Raw genomic sequence first — 21,191 nt, 5'->3', positions numbered from 1 at the left:
GGAACGGAGACGTAACAATCACTTCTGTCAAAACACGGTACTTCGCCGGACGTGTGTAAATGCTTCCGCTGAATTCCAAAATGATGAATTTTTTTTTTACTGACACTGAAGCACTGAACAGCATGGAACGAATACGGCACTGATGTGTGTGAAGCGACCTTAACCTGTATCCCTCTGGAGGCATATTCCTGAAGTCTTGTAATGTTTCGGCCCATTTACTCTTGTAGCGGTTAGGTTAGGTTAGATTAAGTTACGTATAGGTAATTTTGTGCAAGAATCTCAATGAGACTATTTTAGAGAGAATCCTACAGTTAGTTTTGGAGCTACAGCCTAGTGTCCATACAGGCTGGGGGACGACTCCTTCCAGACTTCAGGAATATGCATTCTGGCCCTTCACAAGAACTGACATCAGATCCCGGTATGAACACAGGCGGTGCATCCCATGTTCTTTTGTCCCTCTTCTCATTGCCTTCCTATTATATATATATATATATATATATATATATATATATATATATATATATATATATATATATATATATATATATATATATATATATATATATATAACACTCAATATCCCTACATGCAACAAAACTTACCAAAACACACTCAAAATACACTCAAAACATCCAAAACACAACCAAAACACATCACAACACCCCAAAATACCCACTACACTCACCTAAACACAACCAAATATTGAATATTCACTGAAAACACCCTGTAACATCTAAAAATATCCAAATAACCCACCACAATCACGCGAAGTTTATCCAAAACACACTCAAAGCACCCCAATATACCTAAAACTCATCCAAACACACTCAAAAGATTTAAAACACCCAAAATACACTACAACACCCCAAAACTCATCAAACACACCCAAAACACATCAAAACATCCAAAACACACTTAAAGCACCACTCAACACCACAAACACACCCTTAAAGACCCAAAACTACTTCCACACAATCAAATACACCTCAAAAGACCCGACACACACACCCAAACTCACCGAAACACTTAAAACAGAAAATAAACGCAAAACAAACTCACTACACCTCAATATACCCCCAAACACACCCATAACACACATAAACATCCCACAATATACTCAAAACACCCCACACGACTCAAACCACTTACAATATAACTAAAAACATCCTAAACCACATTTAAAACACCCAAAATTCACCCAAAACACAATGATAACAGCAAATATACACCCAAAACACACCTAAACACCACCAAAACACACTCTAAACACCCCACAATATTCCTACATACATCCTAAACACATAAAACACCCAAAACACACCAAATATTACAGAGAACTGCAGCGCAGAAAGGGAAACTAAGCTAAATATTGTTTACTTGTTTTGCCTCCTCCTCCATTTCTTTTTATTTCTTCCTTCTCCTCTTTCATTTCTCTTATTTTCTTCCTTCTACTACAACTATCTACACGCCTGACTTTAGAAACAGCTGGAAACACTTGGAAAACACTGTAAATTACGGTAAATATTGAGGAGACACTGGAGCAGACAGAGTCCCGAATCCTTGATGACGTCACAGGCGAGGTGCCGGCGCCCCGCTGCCATACGTACGTAATGTATTTCATTTTGAAATTGACCCATAGAAAAAATGAAGCTAGGCTCGAATGCATTATATATTCTGACTTGACAATTACTTTAATTAATATTCACAATATCAAAACACCTCCAGTCTCAGTAGTTATAAAGAAATATTATGTGAAATATGGAAAAAGTGTTGGAAATTTTCACACCATTAAAAACACTGAAAAGTCCACCTATTCCACTTTACACTGGTAAAAAAACATTTTAAAAAATCTGAACTATTTTTTAAAATAATGCACACTTAGTTACAAGCTACAATAAAAAAATAAAGAAGCTAAAAAATGACAAAATCACCACTTTCAACGGGACAATAAGCCTATCAAATTCCACATACTTAACTCAACAGGAACGCAACATACTTTAAAAATCATAAACGATTTTTTGAAGCAATAAAATCTTCATTAAAGCCTCAAATAAAAAAGCCAAAAACCAGGCTGGGTAAATTTCACCGTACAAACTGCCCCTTATTTACATAAAAAACACCACCAGATTCAGCACATTTACTTAACTGAAGCAAGAAAAACTCTTCAAAAGCAACGAAATATTTTTAGAAACCATAAAATCTTACTATACAAGCCAAATAAATTAGTTCAGAAAAATTTAAAAAAATATTGGAACCAACAAGCCGGAACAGGTGCCAGTCCATCATGACGGCCCTCGGGGGCGACCTCAGTGGGGGAGCCGGCGGCCATGTTGCCTTATTTATTCCTATATAACACCAAAACCAGGCAATGACGGATATATCTGACCAGCGGATATGAAGGCTAGACATGTGGATCCATCTTGTGATATGTTAGGCTTACAATAAGTGAGAGACGAGGCAAATAATGGCTAATAACACAGCTGAGGGCTTGTTTACATATTAGCGAACATTAAATATTTGAATAAATTTCCAACTCTTTCCAGACTCAGACGTAAACAAAACCTAAATATAAATAATTAACCCCTAAAAAAACTAAATAACGAATAATGAATCCTAAATAAACGAATACAAGACACTACAGGGAGGATTAGGGTGTTGTGAAGGCAGTAAGGCTGACTGAGGAGAGATTGGCCCCGCTAGACTCACCTTACGTACTCGTGCCTCTCTGGTGATGCTTGACGGTGCTTGGTGAAGGAAGAAGGTGTCGGGAAGACGGAAACACTAGTTAATAGAGCGTGTAGGGCAAGATTGACCAGTGCTGACCAAAACACTGCAGCCAGCCAGCCGCTCGCCGTGGTAACTCCCCAGCGCCACCTGTCACTGATCCAACACCCACCCACACACACACACACAAAAGTTGACATGCTATCAAATAATATGTCAAATAATATAAATATCCTCACTTCCTGACTCTCCTTTCCCCACTCCACCGATAAGTGATTATAAACGCAATCTTCACTCACTGCGGCACCGTGTCACCGCAGCAAACACGAACTAGGGCAGAATAGGCTCAACTGAAATGCTCCTACCAGAGTCGTTCCTGGTATTGGGCGTGAAAAATATGGTTTCCGCGGTTTGGCGCTTTTTGGGCTCTTTTTACCGCAGTTGGGCTATTTTCTTGGCTACTTATTTGAAAATATATAATATACTCTTGCCTTTCCAACATACCAAATCAGGGAGTAGACTCACTCATATGTTAAGGAATGGCGCCAGGTCAGCCAGCAGAAGGGTGTGAACAAGTCTCCCCTCTCCCTAAGGGGATTACTACTAGGGCCGCATGACCTCATTAAGACTGTAGGACACCCATCCTGAACACCTGCATGCCGCACCCATAATTTCCACATTCACCTCACAGCACACACACTGAAACACAGCCAGTTTATTCTCAGCCTCATAGCTGCCTCAGCCTGCCTGGAGGAGATACAAGTATACTGGATACAGGCCACGTGCATACGTGTGTACGCTCAAGTGAACATGAGCAAGTGGTCGAAATACAGCAAAAGATACTGTAAAGAGTGGGAACAAGAGGACGGGCTCAAGACGTGGATAAGGAGTATACCCGGCGATGATACTCATGCATCCTGCAAATTTTGCAAAACTGTGATCAGAGCCCATCACAGTGACCTTATCAAGCATGGTCTAACAGCAAAGCATGAGAAAAATGCTGCTCCATTTTCTAACATGAGGACTCTGTTTCAATCAGGGTTATCAAGAACAAAAGTCACTAGTGATGCAAAAGTTGCTGAGCTGAAGTTAGCAGCTCACATTGCTTGTCATTCAAGCGTCAGGACAATCGATCACATGGGTGAGCTAGTAAAAGATGTTTCTTGTAAGGATATATCCTTACATAGGACAAAATGCACGGCACTCGTAAACAGAGTGTTAGCACCGTGTATGCTGAAGGAAATGTGTTGTGACATTGGCAAAAGTGAATATTCATTGATAATAGACGAAAGTACTGACAATACTCTTTATTATTACTGTTACTACTACTACTACTACCACAACAACAACAATTACTACTACTACTACTACTATCACTATTATTATTATTATTATTATTATTATTATTATCATTATTATTATTATAGGTTTAAATAAAGTATGTCTCGTTTTCTACCTTTCTCGTTTTTAACACAACATGCATATTATTCATAAAATATTGGGCTCTTTTTGGGCTCTTTTGGAGGGTGGAGTCCGCGGGTTTTGGGCTCTTTTTGGAGTAAAAGTGCGCAGGAATACTGCCGCAGACCTGGCAACCCTGGCTCCTACTCTCTCTCTCTCTCTCTCTCTCTCTCTCTCCTCATGACTGTTTTTCAAAGCTATAAAGATGATTATCAGGGTTTTCAATGGTGTTTCTCCTGTTATTAATGTAGAAATGTTGTTAATCTGTCACTAAAACAGTAAAAATACCCTTGAAGACATGTGCAACTCCTGACAGAGAGAGAGAGAGAGAGAGAGAGAGAGAGAGAGAGAGAGAGAGAGAGAGAGAGAGAGAGAGAGAGAGAGAGATAACTAGCAATAACACTCACACACACATACACACACCAGTGCATTTATACGAAGGACTCTTCTGAACTAGACGAGGTCATACTTTGATGTATAATTTGGAAATCAGCTATTTTTTTCTATTAAGACACACGCAATTAAACGCTGATTTCCGGACGTGTCACTTGCGATCATACCACGTACTCTCGTGGCCTTGCAATGCGCGGCTGCTTAAGGGATGCACGTTCTCTACTTATGATACAAGTTATTTCCGAAACGTGTCATTTTTTTTTTTCCCCTATGTCCACTCAGAGGTCAAGCATACGCAACTCACTGGCCCTTCCTTCCACCTCCATCTTTCACTTTGTCCTCCAAAACCGTGGGGAGGGTACAGTGTCGCCCCACACACTCACCACTCACTTTTCCCGCCTTTCTTACACTCTCGGGCGCCAGCAAGGCCTAGTACCTTTATATATCACACAAAACCAAAGTTAGTCGTGCTGACTAACTTTTCTTAGTAAAACCCATGGGGTCTAGAACGAGTGGCAGCATTAGTCACAGTGACTAACATAATGTTAGTCAATTTGTGACTAACTGAGCACTCAACCTGAGTATGGTCTTACTCAAATATATCTGACTAATGCCTTCGTACTGTTCACTGCTTCTACTAACCACATTAGTAAAGTGGATCATAGGTTAGTCAATTAAATGACTAATTAGTTAGTCTTTCTTAGGCAGATGATGAATCATTAGTACCTTTAATACTAGCAGCTAGCTACTGCTGTCTCAAGGTTATGGAGAGAATAGGTAATAAATTCAATATATTCATATACAATTAAATGTTCCCTACATTTCATTGCATTAAAAAAAAAAAAAAATAAAAAAAATAAACACTAATTTTTATCATCTATAGTATAATATGCTTTTCACTTGAACATTTAACAGAAAGCTCCCCTCAAAACTGTAATGATATATAAAACATATGTAAAAAATAAACTCCATTAGTAACACTTCATCGTAGCATGAGAAAAAAAAAAAAAGCAACACAAAAACAACCTGCTTTAACAAGCCATTAAGTAAATAATACACATTTGTGAGTATTAATCACTAAAACTTGCAATGCGGAAAAGAAAGTAAGCATCTCTTAAGATATGAATATTAAACCTTCCTCCCATTCATAAACTAAAGGAAAAAATATGTAAGTAAAGTTAACATAAATTAAATGTAAGGAGTTACAGACCCTGTAAAGAATAATTAATTAGTCCACTGCTAATCATTATATCACAGTACTTTTAAGAAACTTAGGGAAACAACAAGTGCAAAAATAGACATTTAACCTTATTTGTACAAGCTTTTAACCCAGATCATATCCATATGTCACCATTAATCCTTTAAAGCCACACAAAAAAAGAAAATGAGTATATCTATGGGATATACTAACTAAAGAAATCTACAGAAATGCTCAGAACAGTAATAAGGAAGCTTCACTTATCACTTGCAATAACATAGAGAAATAAAAAAAAAAAAAAGGTAAAAAAGGCATTAAAAAATTAAAAAAAAAAAAAAAAAAAAAAAAAAAAAAATATATATATATATATATATATATATATATATATATATATATATATATATATATATATATATATATATATATATATATATATATATATATATATATATATCATATGTTTGGTTTTTGCATGCAGCATAGTTTCATGAATACTAAGCTTATGAAAGTGAAAGATGCATTGCTAATGATGAAAAGATACATATATTAAATTGGTACCAGCTACTGAAATGAACAAATTGAACTAGACATTACTCACATTGACTTTCATCGTGGGGATTTAGCTTCAAGTAAGGTTTCCATATACAGAGGAAATGCTTTTCTTTTTTTGAGAATGGCAATTATTGGGAGCCTATATTTCTCCAGCCCTTTCAAAACTGCTACTCTTGGGTCTGGTTCATCCGCTTGTGGTTCTAATCTCAGGAACTCCTTCATTATCTGTAAAGATATAAGCATCAAATAATTATATGTGAAGGTTACAGAGATGAGCATCTGCAATAACTGTTCTTAGTTATGAGTGCTTATCTCCCGTCACTGAGGCCTCTGAGCCTGAGAGGGAGAATGGAAGTACCAGTAGTTAAATATCAATTACCTACTATAAAATATAAATAGCTATATACATTATAGCCCTACAAATAAAGTTGACAATTAGTAACAATATGTAGCAAAATCCATAAAGTGTACATATATACACACTTATGCCATCAAAAGTCTGAATCCACGGGTACAAGTTCAGGATTTTTGCTAGAAGAATGTTCCCATTGATTATTTTTTTGCGTCTCTCAGAGAGTGTCAACTGCATGAGGCGTTCAGCCTGAGGGAAATCATTAAAGTAAAATTAGTTTTCATAAGTTGACTGTCCCGCCAGCCTCCCTCTCTCCCTCATATATATATATATATATATATATATATATATATATATATATATATATATATATATATATATATATATATATATATATATATATATATATATATATATATATATATATATATATATATATATATATATATATACAAGCATAATTTTTCAGTGGCTATCCACCAGTACCATTGAAATTGCTTACATAAGAGCAGGTATTTTTAAACAACACCAGTAAAGAAGTCTCTGAAATATAAAAAAGATAAATCAAGCGTACAAATATCACATACCTTATCTAACTCGGGATCTTTCTTCATCCAATGTAGAGCAAGCCACTGTCTATGTCTCTCTAATGAATCATCATCTTCTGAATGGGGCCTTGGTGGAAGGTAAGCCTTTACTCCATACATCAGTGGACATGTAGTCTCTTTTGGCGCTATGCAAGGGATCTTCTTTTTCCTTGACGTCACCTCAGTCACTGAGGAATCCTGCCTCTTTCTTGAATTCTGAAACTTGCGCTGGATGCGTAATTTCCATTGCAGCTGCAATTCATGCTCCTCGAGATCACTGTTTCTCAGGATGGCAGGAAATGATGTCAAAACAGCATTTGCGATATTCATATACTGTTCTGATGTTCGATAGCTGAAATATGATAATGATAATAATAATAACAATAATAATAATAATAATAATAATAATAATAATAATAATAATAATAATAATAATAATATATTATTAATAATAATGTCACAATACCTTGATATGTAATAATGATGATAACAATAATAATGATAATATCAATCTAGCTAACTATATAGATGGCTTAACTCCTTTTATTATTATTATTATTATTATTATTATTATTATTATTATTATTATTATTGTTGTTCTTCTTCTTAACAATCACCTAATTGTGCTTTTGTCCCAGTGAAATTGGCAGATAGTGGGTACACTATCTGAATAGTACACTCAAAGGTGGTTTCACACCTATCAGTGCCGTATTAGTATCGTATAGTGTCAGTGATATCCATGTCGCTTTCGTGACGTCTATGCACACATATCCCTTTCAGACGTGGAGTTGGCTATGATTGTCATAATTCTTCATGAAGAGCAAGATGCTTGCTTAACAAAAAATAAAGAAAAGAAAAGTGGGTACATGAAACGTGGAAGAAAAAGAGAAACTGAAGGAGATTTTGCTACTCTGTGCAAGGAATTAATTAATGATGAAACAAAAATTTTCCAGTACTTAAGAATGTCCAAAAACTGTTTGATGACATTGCTCAGTGATGTGTGGTGTGCTGTGGTATGGTGTGGTGTGTTATGATGTGGTGTGGTATGATGTGGTGTGTTGTGGTAAGTATAATGTACAAGGTGATTAATTACATCAATTAAAAAGAGTATTTATCACCATTTCAATTTCTTCTATTTTATTTCAAACACTTGTCCGACATCCGTGAAAATTTTTAAAATACCAGTGACGACGATATTCCATTTCACGGAACGGAGACGTAACAATCACTTCTGTCAAAACACGGTACTTCGCCGGACGTGTGTAAATGCTTCCGCTGAATTCCAAAATGATGAATTTTTTTTTTACTGACACTGAAGCACTGAACAGCATGGAACGAATACGGCACTGATGTGTGTGAAGCGACCTTAACCTGTATCCCTCTGGAGGCATATTCCTGAAGTCTGGTAATGTTTCGGCCCATTTACTCTTGTAGCGGTTAGGTTAGGTTAGATTAAGTTACGTATAGGTAATTTTGTGCAAGAATCTGAATGAGACTATTTTAGAGAGAATCCTACAGTTAGTTTTAAAGCTACAGCCTAGTGTCCATACAGGCTGGCGGACGACTCCTTCCAGACTTCAGGAATATGCATTCTGGCCCTTCACAAGAACTGACATCAGATCCCGGTATGAACACAGGCGGTGCATCCCGTGTTCTTTTGTCCCTCTTCTCATTGCCTTCCTATTATATATATATATATATATATATATATATATATATATATATATATATATATATATATATATATATATATATATATATATATATATATATATATATATATACTCGTATATAACACTCAACATTCCTACATGCAACAAAACTTACCAAAACACACTCAAAATACACTCAAAACATCCAAAAACCAACCAAAACACATCACAACACCCCAAAATACCCACTACACTCACCTAAACACAACCAAATATTGAATATTCACTGAAAACACCCTGTAACATCTAAAAATATCCAAATAACCCACCCCAATCACGCGAAATTTATCCAAAACACACTCAAAGCACCCCAATATACCTAAAACTCATCCAAACACACTCAAAAGATTTAAAACACCCAAAATACACTACAACACCCCAAAACTCATCAAACACACCCAAAACACATCAAAACATCCAAAACACACTTAAAGCACCACTCAACACCACAAACACGCCACAAACACACCCTTAAAGACCCAAAACTACTTCCACACAATCAAATACACCTCAAAAGACCCGACACACACACCCAAACTCACCGAAACACTTAAAACAGAAAATAAACCCAAAACAAACTCACTACACCTCAATATACCCCCAAACACACCCATAACACACAGAAACATCCCACAATATACTCAAAACACCCCACACGACTCAAACCACTTACAATATAACTAAAAACATCCTAAACCACATTTAAAACACCCAAAATTCACCCAAAACACAATGATAACAGCAAATATACACCCAAAACACACCTAAACACCACCAAAACACACTCTAAACACCCCACAATATTCCTACATACATCCTAAACACATAAAACACCCAAAACACACCAAATATTACAGAGAACTGCAGCGCAGAAAGGGAAACTAAGCTAAATATTGTTTACTTGTTTTGCCTCCTCCTCCATTTCTTTTTATTTCTTCCTTCTCCTCTATCATTTCTCTTATTTTCTTCCTTCTACTACAAATATCTACACGCCTGACTTTAGAAACAGCTGGAAACACTTGGAAAACACTGGAAATTACGGTAAATATTGAGGAGACACTGGAGCAGACAGAGTCCCGAATCCTTGATGACGTCACAGGCGAGGTGCCGGCGCCCCGCTGCCATACGTACGTAATGTATTTCATTTTGAAATTGACCCATAGAAAAAATGAAGCTAGGCTCGAATGCATTATATATTCTGACTTGACAATTACTTTAATTAATATTCACAATATCAAAACACCTCCAGTCTCAGTAGTTATAAAGAAATATTATGTGAAATATGGAAAAAGTGTTGGAAATTTTCACACCATTAAAAACACTGAAAAGTCCACCTATTCCACTTTACACTGGTAAAAAAACATTTTAAAAAATCTGAACTATTTTTTAAAATAATGCACACTTAGTTACAAGCTACAATAAAAAAATGAAGAAGCTAAAAAATGACAAAATCACCACTTTCAACGGGACAATAAGCCTATCAAATTCCACATACTTAACTCAACAGGAACGCAACATACTTTAAAAATCATAAACGATTTTTTGAAGCAATAAAATCTTCATTAAAGCCTCAAATAAAAAAGCCAAAAACCAGGCTGGGTAAATTTCACCGTACAAACTGCCCCTTATTTACATAAAAAACACCACCAGATTCAGCACATTTACTTAACTGAAGCAAGAAAAACTCTTCAAAAGCAACGAAATATTTTTAGAAACCATAAAATCTTACTATACAAGCCAAATAAATTAGTTCAGAAAAATTTAAAAAAATATTGGAACCAACAAGCCGGAACAGGTGCCAGTCCATCATGACGGCCCTCGGGGGCGACCTCAGTGGGGGAGCCGGCGGCCATGTTGCCTTATTTATTCCTATATAACACCAAAACCAGGCAATGACGGATATATCTGACCAGCGGATATGAAGGCTAGACATGTGGATCCATCTTGTGATATGTTAGGCTTACAATAAGTGAGAGACGAGGCAAATAATGGCTAATAACACAGCTGAGGGCTTGTTTACATATTAGCGAACATTAAATATTTGAATAAATTTCCAACTCTTTCCAGACTCAGACGTAAACAAAACCTAAATATAAATAATTAACCCCTAAAAAAACTAAATAACGAATAATGAATCCTAAATAAACGAATACAAGACACTACAGGGAGGATTAGGGTGTTGTGAAGGCAGTAAGGCTGACTGAGGAGAGATTGGCCCCGCTAGACTCACCTTACGTACTCGTGCCTCTCTGGTGATGCTTGACGGTGCTTGGTGAAGGAAGAAGGTGTCGGGAAGACGGAAACACTAGTTAATAGAGCGTGTAGGGCAAGATTGACCAGTGCTGACCAAAACACTGCAGCCAGCCAGCCGCTCGCCGTGGTAACTCCCCAGCGCCACCTGTCACTGATCCAACACCCACCCACACACACACACACAAAAGTTGACATGCTATCAAATAATATGTCAAATAATATAAATATCCTCACTTCCTGACTCTCCTTTCCCCACTCCACCGATAAGTGATTATAAACGCAATCTTCACTCACTGCGGCACCGTGTCACCGCAGCAAACACGAACTAGGGCAGAATAGGCTCAACTGAAATGCTCCTACCAGAGTCGTTCCTGGTATTGGGCGTGAAAAATATGGTTTCCGCGGTTTGGCGCTTTTTGGGCTCTTTTTACCGCAGTTGGGCTATTTTCTTGGCTACTTATTTGAAAATATATAATATACTCTTGCCTTTCCAACATACCAAATCAGGGAGTAGACTCACTCATATGTTAAGGAATGGCGCCAGGTCAGCCAGCAGAAGGGTGTGAACAAGTCTCCCCTCTCCCTAAGGGGATTACTACTAGGGCCGCATGACCTCATTAAGACTGTAGGACACCCATCCTGAACACCTGCATGCCGCACCCATAATTTCCACATTCACCTCACAGCACACACACTGAAACACAGCCAGTTTATTCTCAGCCTCATAGCTGCCTCAGCCTGCCTGGAGGAGATACAAGTATACTGGATACAGGCCACGTGCATACGTGTGTACGCTCAAGTGAACATGAGCAAGTGGTCGAAATACAGCAAAAGATACTGTAAAGAGTGGGAACAAGAGGACGGGCTCAAGACGTGGATAAGGAGTATACCCGGCGATGATACTCATGCATCCTGCAAATTTTGCAAAACTGTGATCAGAGCCCATCACAGTGACCTTATCAAGCATGGTCTAACAGCAAAGCATGAGAAAAATGCTGCTCCATTTTCTAACATGAGGACTCTGTTTCAATCAGGGTTATCAAGAACAAAAGTCACTAGTGATGCAAAAGTTGCTGAGCTGAAGTTAGCAGCTCACATTGCTTGTCATTCAAGCGTCAGGACAATCGATCACATGGGTGAGCTAGTAAAAGATGTTTCTGGTAAGGATATATCCTTACATAGGACAAAATGCACGGCACTCGTAAACAAAGTGTTAGCACCGTGTATGCTGAAGGAAATGTGTTGTGACATTGGCAAAAGTGAATATTCATTGATAATAGACGAAAGTACTGACAATACTCTTTATTATTGCTGTTACTACTACTACTACTACCACAACAACAACAATTACTACTACTACTACTACTATCACTATTATTATTATTATTATTATTATTATTATCATTATTATTATTATAGGTTTAAATAAAGTATGTCTCGTTTTCTACCTTTCTCGTTTTTAACACAACATGCATATTATTCATAAAATATTGGGCTCTTTTTGGGCTCTTTTGGAGGGTGGAGTCCGCGGGTTTTGGGCTCTTTTTGGAGTAAAAGTGCGCGGGAATACTGCCGCAGACCTGGCAACCCTGGCTCCTACTCTCTCTCTCTCTCTCTCTCTCTCTCTCTCTCTCTCCTCATGACTGTTTTTCAAAGCTATAAAGATGATTATCAGGGTTTTCAATGGTGTTTCTCCTGTTATTAATGTAGAAATGTTGTTAATCTGTCACTAAAACCGTAAAAATACCCTTGAAGACCTGTGCAACTCCTGACAGAGAGAGAGAGAGAGAGAGAGAGAGAGAGAGAGAGAGATAACTAGCAATAACACTCACACACACATACACACACCAGTGCATTTATACGAAGGACTCTTCTGAACTAGACGAGGTCATACTTTGATGTATAATTTGGAAATCAGCTATTTTTTTCTATTAAGACACACGCAATTAAACGCTGATTTCCGGACGTGTCACTTGCGATCATACCACGTACTCTCGTGGCCTTGCAATGCGCAGCTGCTTAAGGGATGCACGTTCTCTACTTATGATACAAGTTATTTCCGAAACGTGTCATTTTTTTTTTCCCCTACGTCCACTCAGAGGTGAAGCATACGCAGCTCACTGGCCCTTCCTTCCGCCTCCATCTTTCACTTTGTCCTCCAAAACCGTGGGGAGGGTACAGTGTCGCCCCACACACTCGCCACTCACTTTTCCCGCCTTTCTTACACTCTCGGGCGCCAGCAAGGCCTAGTACCTTTATATATCACACAAAACCAAAGTTAGTCGTGCTGACTAACTTTTCTTAGTAAAACACATGGGGTCTAGAACGAGTGGCATTAGTCACAGTGACTAACATAATGTTAGTCAATTTGTGACTAACTGAGCACTCAACCTGAGTATGGTCTTACTCAAATATATCTGACTAATGCCTTCGTACTGTTCACTGCTTCTACTAACCACATTAGTAAAGTGGATCATAGGTTAGTCAATTAAATGACTAATTAGTTAGTCTTTCTTAGGCAGATGATGAATCATTAGTACCTTTAATACTAGCAGCTAGCTACTGCTGTCTCAAGGTTATGGAGAGAATAGGTAATAAATTCAATATATTCATATACAATTAAATGTTCCCTACATTTCATTGCATTAAAAAAAAATAAATAAAAAAAATAAACACTATAATTTTTATCATCTATAGTATAATATGCTTTTCACTTGAACATTTAACAGAAAGCTCCCCTCAAAACTGTAATGATATATAAAACATATGTAAAAAATAAACTCCATTAGTAACACTTCATCGTAGCATGAGAAAAAAAAAAAAAGCAACACAAAAACAACCTGCTTTAACAAGCCATTAAGTAAATAATACACATTTGTGAGTATTAATCACTAAAACTTGCAATGCGGAAAAGAAAGTAAGCATCTCTTAAGATATGAATATTAAACCTTCCTCCCATTCATAAACTAAAGGAAAAAATATGTAAGTAAAGTTAACATAAATTAAATGTAAGGAGTTACAGACCCTGTAAAGAATAATTAATTAGTCCACTGCTAATCATTATATCACAGTACTTTTAAGAAACTTAGGGAAACAACAAGTGCAAAAATAGACATTTAACCTTATTTGTACAAGCTTTTAACCCAGATCATATCCATATGTCACCATTAATCCTTTAAAGCCACACAAAAAAAGAAAATGAGTATTTCTATGGGATATACTAACTAAACAAATCTACAGAAATGCTCAGAACAGTAATAAAGAAGCTTCACTTATCACTTGCAATAACATAGAGAAATAAAAAAAAAAAAGGTAAAAAAGGCATTAAAAAAAAAATATATATATATATATATATATATATATATATATATATATATATATATATATATATATATATATATATATATATATATATATATATATATATATATATATATATATATATATATATATTATATATATATATATCATATGTTTGGTTTTTGCATGCAGCATAGTTTCATGAATACTAAGCTTATAAAAGTGAAAGATGCATTGCTAATGATGAAAAGATACATATATTAAATTGGTACCAGCTACTGAAATGAACAAATTGAACTAGACATTACTCACATTGACTTTCATCGTGGGGATTTAGCTTCAAGTAAGGTTTCCATATACAGAGGAACTGCTTTTCTTTTTTTGAGAATGGCAATTATTGGGAGTCTATATTTCTCCAGCCCTTTCAAAGCTGCTACTCTTGGGTCTGGTTCATCCGCTTGTGGTTCTAATCTCAGGAACTCCTTCATTATCTGTAAAGATATAAGCATCAAATAATTATATGTGAAGGTTACAGAGATGAGCATCTGCAATAACTGTTCTTAGTTATGAGTGCTTATCTCCCGTCACTGAGGCCTCTGAGCCTGAGAGGGAGAATGGAAGTACCAGTAGTTAAATATCAATTACCTACTATAAAATATAAATAGCTATATACATTATAGCCCTACAAATAAAGTTGACAATTAGTAACAATATGTAGCAAAATCCATAAAGTGTACATATATACACACTTATGCCATCAAAAGTCTGAATCCACAGGTACAAGTTCAGGATTTCTGCTAGAAGAATGTTCCCATTGATTATTTTTTTGCGTCTCTCAGAGAGTGTCAACTGCATGAGGCGTTCAGCCTGAGGGAAATCATTAAAGTAAAATTAGTTTTCATAAGTTGACTGTCCCGCCAGCCTCCCTCTCTCCCTCATATATATATATATATATATATATATATATATATATATATATATATATATATATATATATATATATATATATATATATATATATATATATATACAAGCATAATTTTTCAGTGGCTATCCACCAGTACCATTGAAATTGCTTACATAAGAGCAGGTATTTTTAAACAACACCAGTAAAGAAGTCTCTGAAATATAAAAAAGATAAATCAAGCGTACAAATATCACATACCTTATCTAACTCGGGATCTTTCTTCATCCAATGTAGAGCAAGCCACTGTCTATGTCTCTCTAATGACTCATCATCTTCTGAATGGGGCCTTGGTGGAAGGTAAGCCTTTACTCCATACATCAGTGGACACGTAGTCTCTTTTGGCGCTATGCAAGGGATCTTCTTTTTCCTTGACGTCACCTCAGTCACTGAGGAATCCTGCCTCTTTCTTGAATTCTGAAACTTGCGCTGGATGCGCAATTTCCATTGCAGCTGCAATTCATGCTCCTCGAGATCACTGTTTCTCAGGATGGCAGGAAATGATGTCAAAACAGCATTTGCGATATTCATATACTGTTCTGATGTTGGATAGCTGAAATATGATAATGATAATAATAATAACAATAATAATAATAATAATAATAATAATAATAATAATAATGAAAATAATAATAATAATATATTATTAATAATAATGTCACAATACCTTGATATGTAATAATGATGATAACAATAATAATGATAATATCAATCTAGCTAACTATATAGATGGCTTAACTCCTTTTGTTATATTATTATTATTATTATTATTATTATTATTATTATTATTATTATTATTGTTGTTCTTCTTCTTAACAATCACCTAATTGTGCTTTTGTCCCAGTGAAATTGGCAGATAGTGGGTACACTATCTGAATAGTACACTCAAAGGTGGTTTCACACCTATCAGTGCCGTATTAGTATCGTATAGTGTCAGTGATATCCATGTCGCTTTCGTGACGTCTATGCACACATATCCCTTTCAGACGTGGAGTTGGCTATGATTGTCATAATTCTTCATGAAGAGCAAGATGCTTGCTTAACAAAAAATAAAGAAAAGAAAAGTGGGTACATGAAACGTGGAAGAAAAAGAGAAACTGAAGGAGATTTTGCTACTCTGTGCAAGGAATTAATTAATGATGAAACAAAAATTTTCCAGTACTTAAGAATGTCCAAAAACTGTTTGATGACATTGCTCAGTGATGTGTGGTGTGCTGTGGTATGGTGTGGTGTGTTATGATGTGGTGTGGTGTGATGTGGTGTGTTGTGGTAAGTATAATGTACAATGTGATTAATTACATCAATTAAAAAGAGTATTTATCACCATTTCAATTTCTTCTATTTTATTTCAAACACTTGTCCGACATCCGTGAAAATTTTTAAAATACCAGTGACGACGATATTCCATTTCACGGAACGGAGACGTAACAATCACTTCTTTCAAAACACGGTACTTCGCCGGACGTGTGTAAATGCTTCCGCTGAATTCCAAAATGATGAATTTTTTTTTTACTGACACTGAAGCACTGAACAGCATGGAACGAATACGGCACTGATGTGTGTGAAGCGACCTTAACCTGTATCCCTCTGGAGGCATATTCCTGAAGTCTGGTAATGTTTCGGCCCATTTACTCTTGTAGCGGTTAGGTTAGGTTAGATTAAGTTACGTATAGGTAATTTTGTGCAAGAATCTCAATGAGACTATTTTAGAGAGAATCCTACAGTTAGTTTTGGAGCTACAGCCTAGTGTCCATACAGGCTGGCGGACGACTCCTTCCAGACTTCAGGAATATGCATTCTGGCCCTTCACAAGAACTGACATCAGATCCCGGTATGAACACAGGCGGTGCATCCCATGTTCTTTTGTCCCTCATCTCATTGCCTTCCCATTATATATATATATATATATATATATATATATATATATATATATATATATATATATATATATATATATATATATAACACTCAACATCCCTACATGCAACAAAACTTACCAAAACACACTCAAAATACACTCAAAACATCCAAAACACAACCAAAACACATCACAACACCCCAAAATACCCACTACACTCACCTAAACACAACCAAATATTGAATATTCACTGAAAACACCCTGTAACATCTAAAAATATCCAAATAACCCACCCCAATCACGCGAAGTTTATCCAAAACACACTCAAAGCACCCCAATATACCTAAAACTCATCCAGACACACTCAAAAGATTTAAAACACCCAAAATACACTACAACACCCCAAAACTCATCAAACACACCCAAAACACATCAAAACATCCAAAACACACTTAAAGCACCACTCAACACCACAAACACGCCACAAACACACCCTTAAAGACCCAAAACTACTTCCACACAATCAAATACACCTCAAAAGACCCGACACACACACCCAAACTCACCGAAACACTTAAAACAGAAAATAAACCCAAAACAAACTCACTACACCTCAATATACCCCCAAACACACCCATAACACACAGAAACATCCCACAATATACTCAAAACACCCCACACGACTCAAACCACTTACAATATAACTAAAAACATCCTAAACCACATTTAAAACACCCAAAATTCACCCAAAACACAATGATAACAGCAAATATACACCCAAAACACACCTAAACACCACCAAAACACACTCTAAACACCCCACAATATTCCTACATACATCCTAAACACATAAAACACCCAAAACACACCAAATATTACAGAGAACTGCAGCGCAGAAAGGGAAACTAAGCTAAATATTGTTTACTTGTTTTGCCTCCTCCTCCATTTCTTTTTATTTCTTCCTTCTCCTCTTTCATTTCTCTTATTTTCTTCCTTCTACTACAACTATCTACACGCCTGACTTTAGAAACAGCTGGAAACACTTGGAAAACACTGTAAATTACGGTAAATATTGAGGAGACACTGGAGCAGACAGAGTCCCGAATCCTTGATGACGTCACAGGCGAGGTGCCGGCGCCCCGCTGCCATACGTACGTAATGTATTTCATTTTGAAATTGACCCATAGAAAAAATGAAGCTAGGCTCGAATGCATTATATATTCTGACTTGACAATTACTTTAATTAATATTCACAATATCAAAACACCTCCAGTCTCAGTAGTTATAAAGAAATATTATGTGAAATATGGAAAAAGTGTTGGAAATTTTCACACCATTAAAAACACTGAAAAGTCCACCTATTCCACTTTACACTGGTAAAAAAACATTTTAAAAAATCTGAACTATTTTTTAAAATAATGCACACTTAGTTACAAGCTACAATAAAAAAATAAAGAAGCTAAAAAATGACAAAATCACCACTTTCAACGGGACAATAAGCCTATCAAATTCCACATACTTAACTCAACAGGAACGCAACATACTTTAAAAATCATAAACGATTTTTTGAAGCAATAAAATCTTCATTAAAGCCTCAAATAAAAAAGCCAAAAACCAGGCTGGGTAAATTTCACCGTACAAACTGCCCCTTATTTACATAAAAAACACCACCAGATTCAGCACATTTACTTAACTGAAGCAAGAAAAACACTTCAAAAGCAACGAAATATTTTTAGAAGCCATAAAATCTTACTATACAAGCCAAATAAATTAATTCAGAAAAATTAAAAAAAATATTGGAACCAACAAGCCGGAACAGGTGCCAGTCCATCATGACGGCCCTCGGGGGCGACCTCAGTGGGGGAGCCGGCGGCCATGTTGCCTTATTTATTCCTATATAACACCAAAACCAGGCAATGACGGATATATCTGACCAGCGGATATGAAGGCTAGACATGTGGATCCATCTTGTGATATGTTAGGCTTACAATAAGTGAGAGACGAGGCAAATAATGGCTAATAACACAGCTGAGGGCTTGTTTACATATTAGCGAACATTAAATATTTGAATAAATTTCCAACTCTTTCCAGACTCAGACGTAAACAAAACCTAAATATAAATAATTAACCCCTAAAAAAACTAAATAACGAATAATGAATCCTAAATAAACGAATACAAGACACTACAGGGAGGATTAGGGTGTTGTGAAGGCAGTAAGGCTGACTGAGGAGAGATTGGCCCCGCTAGACTCACCTTACGTACTCGTGCCTCTCTGGTGATGCTTGACGGTGCTTGGTGCAGGAAGAAGGTGTCGGGAAGACGGAAACACTAGTTAATAGAGCGTGTAGGGCAAGATTGACCAGTGCTGACCAAAACACTGCAGCCAGCCAGCCGCTCGCCGTGGTAACTCCCCAGCGCCACCTGTCACTGATCCAACACCCACCCACACACACACACACAAAAGTTGACATGCTATCAAATAATATGTCAAATAATATAAATATCCTCACTTCCTGACTCTCCTTTCCCCACTCCACCGATAAGTGATTATAAACGCAATCTTCACTCAGTGCGGCACCGTGTCACCGCAGCAAACACGAACCAGGGCAGAATAGGCTCAACTGAAATGCTCCTACCAGAGTCGTTCCTGGTATTGGGCGTGAAAAATATGGTTTCCGCGGTTTGGCGCTTTTTGGGCTCTTTTTACCGCAGTTGGGCTATTTTCTGGGCTACTTATATTTGAAAATATATAATATACTCTTGCCTTCCCGACATACCAAATCAGGGAGTAGACTCACTCATATGTTAAGGAATGGCGCCAGGTCAGCCAGCAGAAGGGTGTGAACAAGTCTCCCCTCTCCCTAAGGGGATTACTACTGGGGCCCCATGACCTCATTAAGACTGTAGGACACCCATCCTGAACACCTGCATGCCGCACCCATAATTTCCACATTCACCTCACAGCACACACACTGAAACACAGCCAGTTTATTCTCAGCCTCATAGCTGCCTCAGCCTGCCTGGAGGAGATACAAGTATACTGGATACAGGCCACGTGCATACGTGTGTACGCTCAAGTGAACATGAGCAAGTGGTCGAAATACAGCAAAAGATACTGTAAAGAGTGGGAACAAGAGGACGGGCTCAAGACGTGGATAAGGAGTATACCCGGCGATGATACTCATGCATCCTGCAAATTTTGCAAAACTGTGATCAGAGCCCATCACAGTGACCTTATCAAGCATGGTCTAACAGCAAAGCATGAGAAAAATGCTGCTCCATTTTCTAACATGAGGACTCTGTTTCAATCAGAGTTATCAAGAACAAAAGTCACTAGTGATGCAAAAGTTGCTGAGCTGAAGTTAGCAGCTCACATTGCTTGTCATTCAAGCGTCAGGACAATCGATCACATGGGTGAGCTAGTAAAAGATGTTTCTGGTAAGGATATATCCTTACATAGGACAAAATGCACGGCACTCGTAAACAAAGTGTTAGCACCGTGTATGCTGAAGGAAATGTGTTGTGACATTGGCAAAAGTGAATATTCATTGATAATAGACGAAAGTACTGACAATACTCTTTATTATTGCTGTTACTACTACTACTACTACCACAACAACAACAATTACTACTACTACTACTAATATCACTATTATTATTATTATTATTATTATTATTATCATTATTATTATTATAGGTTTAAATAAAGTATGTCTCGTTTTCTACCTTTCTCGTTTTTAACACAACATGCATATTATTCATAAAATATTGGGCTCTTTTTGGGCTCTTTTGGAGGGTGGAGTCCGCGGGTTTTGGGCTCTTTTTGGAGTAAAAGT

At 36.8% G+C, this 21,191-nt stretch overlaps 1 protein-coding gene and 1 long non-coding RNA gene across 3 annotated transcripts; both read right to left on the bottom strand.

Annotated features, from left to right (window-relative positions):
* Positions 1-6,310: 6,310 nt before the first annotated feature.
* LOC135103991 (uncharacterized) lies at positions 6,311-7,613 on the bottom strand. The gene is made up of 2 exons (XR_010270267.1): positions 7,268-7,613; positions 6,311-6,553 (listed from the first exon to the last, which is right to left on the bottom strand). It is a non-coding gene; the product is annotated as an uncharacterized LOC135103991 (long non-coding RNA).
* Positions 7,614-14,780: 7,167 nt separating this feature from the next.
* LOC135103990 (uncharacterized) lies at positions 14,781-20,652 on the bottom strand. Of its 2 annotated transcripts, none has more exons than XM_064010851.1 (3): positions 19,609-20,652; positions 15,698-16,049; positions 14,781-15,023 (listed from the first exon to the last, which is right to left on the bottom strand). In XM_064010851.1, the coding sequence occupies exons 1-3, from the start codon at positions 19,824-19,826 to the stop codon at positions 14,853-14,855; spliced, it is 741 nt and encodes a 246-aa protein (XP_063866921.1). In that variant the 5' UTR covers positions 19,827-20,652; the 3' UTR covers positions 14,781-14,852. The 2 variants fall into 2 exon arrangements, with proteins under 2 accessions (XP_063866921.1, XP_063866922.1); XM_064010852.1 differs by having other exon boundaries at positions 19,618-20,652.
* Positions 20,653-21,191: the final 539 nt, after the last annotated feature.

This window comes from Scylla paramamosain, chromosome 10, assembly GCF_035594125.1.
Source record: "Scylla paramamosain isolate STU-SP2022 chromosome 10, ASM3559412v1, whole genome shotgun sequence".
NCBI classification, from domain to species: Eukaryota; Metazoa; Arthropoda; class Malacostraca; order Decapoda; family Portunidae; genus Scylla; species Scylla paramamosain.
This window is presented reverse-complemented; position numbering and strand designations above follow the sequence as displayed.

Bases quoted from the DNA above. Each gene is read 5' to 3' on its own strand.
- LOC135103990 (XM_064010851.1), bottom strand. From the start codon at position 19,826: ATGTCAACTTTTGTGTGTGTGTGTGTGGGTGGGTGTTGGATCAGTGAC. The intron at 16,050-19,608 runs GTGAGTCTAGCG...ATCATATTTCAG, and splicing joins GAGAGGCACGAGTACGTAAG to CTATCCAACATCAGAACAGT. The intron at 15,024-15,697 runs GTATGTGATATT...ATATCTTTACAG, and splicing joins AAGATCCCGAGTTAGATAAG to ATAATGAAGGAGTTCCTGAG.